Source organism: Penaeus chinensis, chromosome 10, assembly GCF_019202785.1.
Source record: "Penaeus chinensis breed Huanghai No. 1 chromosome 10, ASM1920278v2, whole genome shotgun sequence".
NCBI lineage: Eukaryota > Metazoa > Arthropoda > Malacostraca > Decapoda > Penaeidae > Penaeus > Penaeus chinensis.
This window is the reverse complement of record NC_061828.1, coordinates 10,419,080-10,421,579: the sequence shown is the minus strand read 5'-3', so window position 1 is coordinate 10,421,579 and position 2,500 is coordinate 10,419,080. Positions and strand designations below refer to the sequence as shown.

General features: G+C 44.0%; 1 protein-coding gene across 1 annotated transcript in view; it reads left to right on the top strand.

Moving 5' to 3' along the window:
* The window catches only part of LOC125029788 (putative glucosylceramidase 4), a 9,752-nt gene extending 7,614 nt beyond the window's left edge, over nt 1-2,138 (top strand). Inside the window, exons 11-12 of the mRNA XM_047619940.1 lie at nt 492-667; nt 1,074-2,138. Coding sequence (XP_047475896.1) covers nt 492-667; nt 1,074-1,221 — 324 coding nt within the window. The 3' untranslated portion in view covers nt 1,222-2,138. The remainder of the gene's footprint in view (nt 1-491; nt 668-1,073) is intronic.
* Nucleotides 2,139-2,500: the final 362 nt, after the last annotated feature.

Genomic DNA, 2,500 nt, shown 5'->3' with positions numbered 1-2,500 from the left:
GTGGGTGGGAAGAGGGAATGGGAGTGGGTGGTGAGGTGAGGGAGGGAAGGAAGGAAGGAAGGGCGTGACGAGAGAGGGAGGAGGTAAGAGAGTGGGAACGAGAAGAAAGTGAGAGGAAGAGGGAGATCAGATTAGAGATAGAGGTGGAAACGGGGATGAAAGTGCAATTGGAGTTGGAGATAAAGAAAGAGACAGATACAGAGTTAGAGCGAGAGATGGAGATAGAGACAGATACAGAGAAAAATATAGAGTTGAGATACAGATGGAGAGCGAGAGAGAGAAAGAGAGATGGAGAGCGTGTGAGTGGGTTCGCTAATATAATGCTAAAAGTGGCCACTCTGTCTTGCAGTCACTCTCTCACTCAAACAAACACACGCCAAAGAGTTATAAAAGCATCGATCAGTGAACAATCTCGCTTAATCGGCAACCCTCCTCCCCCTACCCCACTCGATACCCCCCTCCCCCCAACTCACACCCTCCTTCACCCTCAGGAAAGCGGAGAATTCTACAAGCAGCCGATGTTCTACGCCCTCGGCCACTTCAGCAAGGTCTTTGTACCAGGTTCTCGACGCATCTACGCCTCTGTCAGCAGTCCGTCAGACACAGTCAGCTTAACGGCCGTCCACAACTCTGCTGACAACACCTCGGCGGTTGTCATTTTGAATTTGTAAGATACTTTTTTTTCTATTTTTATGAATCTTGTTTTTTCGTTGCGTGTTTTTGGTTATATTTCTATAAATTGATTTATTATTTGCTTAGTTATCTACCGGTTTATCTACTTCACACATCTATCCGCTCATTCATTTTTCTTCATATTACGTCAATTAATAAGTTTGTTTTTTAATGTCACTATCATTGCAATCTCAAACACTCTCTATACACAGTGCTCTGAAAGTCTTACAGTATGTTCGTTTAAGAAATACAAAACTTGCAGGATACTTAAAGAAAAATAACCAAACAAGAAACGCATGATCGCTTCCAGCACGCAATCAAATAAACAAAATCCTCATCAAAAATTCCAGCACCCTAAAAAAAAAAAAAAATCCTGTCGAACAGCGCCCTCTTTTCCACAGCGGAGACACGGCAGTGGACGTGAGCGTGGGCGTGGGCGGCGGGACACACTTCATTAATCTGGACATGCCCGCCAAAGCAATTACGTCACTCCTCTTTTCCACGCCCGAGGTCGGTGGGGATTCGGAAACAAACAACGAACTCTTTTAGGATGATTTGATTACTGGTGTTGTAACCATATTCGTTATAGTTACTGTCGTTATTACTGTTATTTGTTATTCTTATTATGACAGTGGTAAAAGCTACGGATTTGTTTAAGTGAAAATGGCGACTCTGAGCCAAACCATACTGCCTTAGCGTTTATCTTAGGGGTAAGTTGCGCCGCCAAGCCATGTACTGAGGCTCGCTAACAGGGTACTACAATTCCTGGAAGAATAGAAAGTGACCTGACCTTCGCCCCGTCGAGGGAACGGCCTAGCAGAAAGCGTCCTCTCGCCAGCGTGTGAGTACCTCCGATACCCTCAGAGCTGGGAATTCGCTACTTCTGACATTATCTTCACTTTTGCAAGCCATAGCCGACGTGGTTTCACCCGTACCGAGGGGATAGAGGCAGAAGCAATGCAAGTCACTGGTCTCCATACTAGCTAGTATAGAGACCAGTAGTGTCATTTGCTGGCTTGTTTTTTTGTTTTTTTTTTCGTTTCCCAGACTTGTACAACCGGGGACAGATATAATAACTTAACCGCTGGGAATCTCTGTGTCAAAAAGGCTCCTTTTCTGCACAGCGCGTCATAGTGTAGGTAGGAGTAAAGAATGTAGAGGGTCATTGTTATGCGAATGTTGGTTGTATAGTTAATCTTCATATTTCATTCGTATCATGCGCTATAGGAAGTTTAATAATCAAGTGTGGCAATATCTAAACTACCAGTAAACAACTGACTTGGCGAGGAATTCGCTACTTCTAACATTATCTTCACTTTTGCAAGCTATAGCCAACGTGGTTTCATCCGTACCGAGGGGACAGAGGCAGAAGCGAAGCAAGTCACTGGACTCCATACTAGCAAGTGTAGAGATCAGTAGTGGCATTTGTTGGCTTGTTTTTTTTTATTGATTTTTGTTTACTAATGTTACCAAATGTTTACATTTGGTAACAAATATATTTGGTGTCAGAAGCGATTCTAGTTGTTTGCCGGATGTTTGGCCGTTCTTTCCCGTCTCCGGGGTCATCTTCGCCCTGTGGCCGCTCTGTGGGCCGCCGGGCATGCTCACTCACCCGAACGCGCTTTTATCACAAGTGGTAAATTAGTTTAAACTAGTTGGGATGATGGGCAATACAGAGTGGATACCTTGACGATATGCTTGCTGTGAACTCATGTCAGTAGTTAATCTTTAAATCGTTTGGAAAATATACAGACAATAATAATCATAGTTTGGGGAATTTTTAAACTTAATTTTTGCTGATACAAATGCCCTCCGCCCTCAAGGCGGC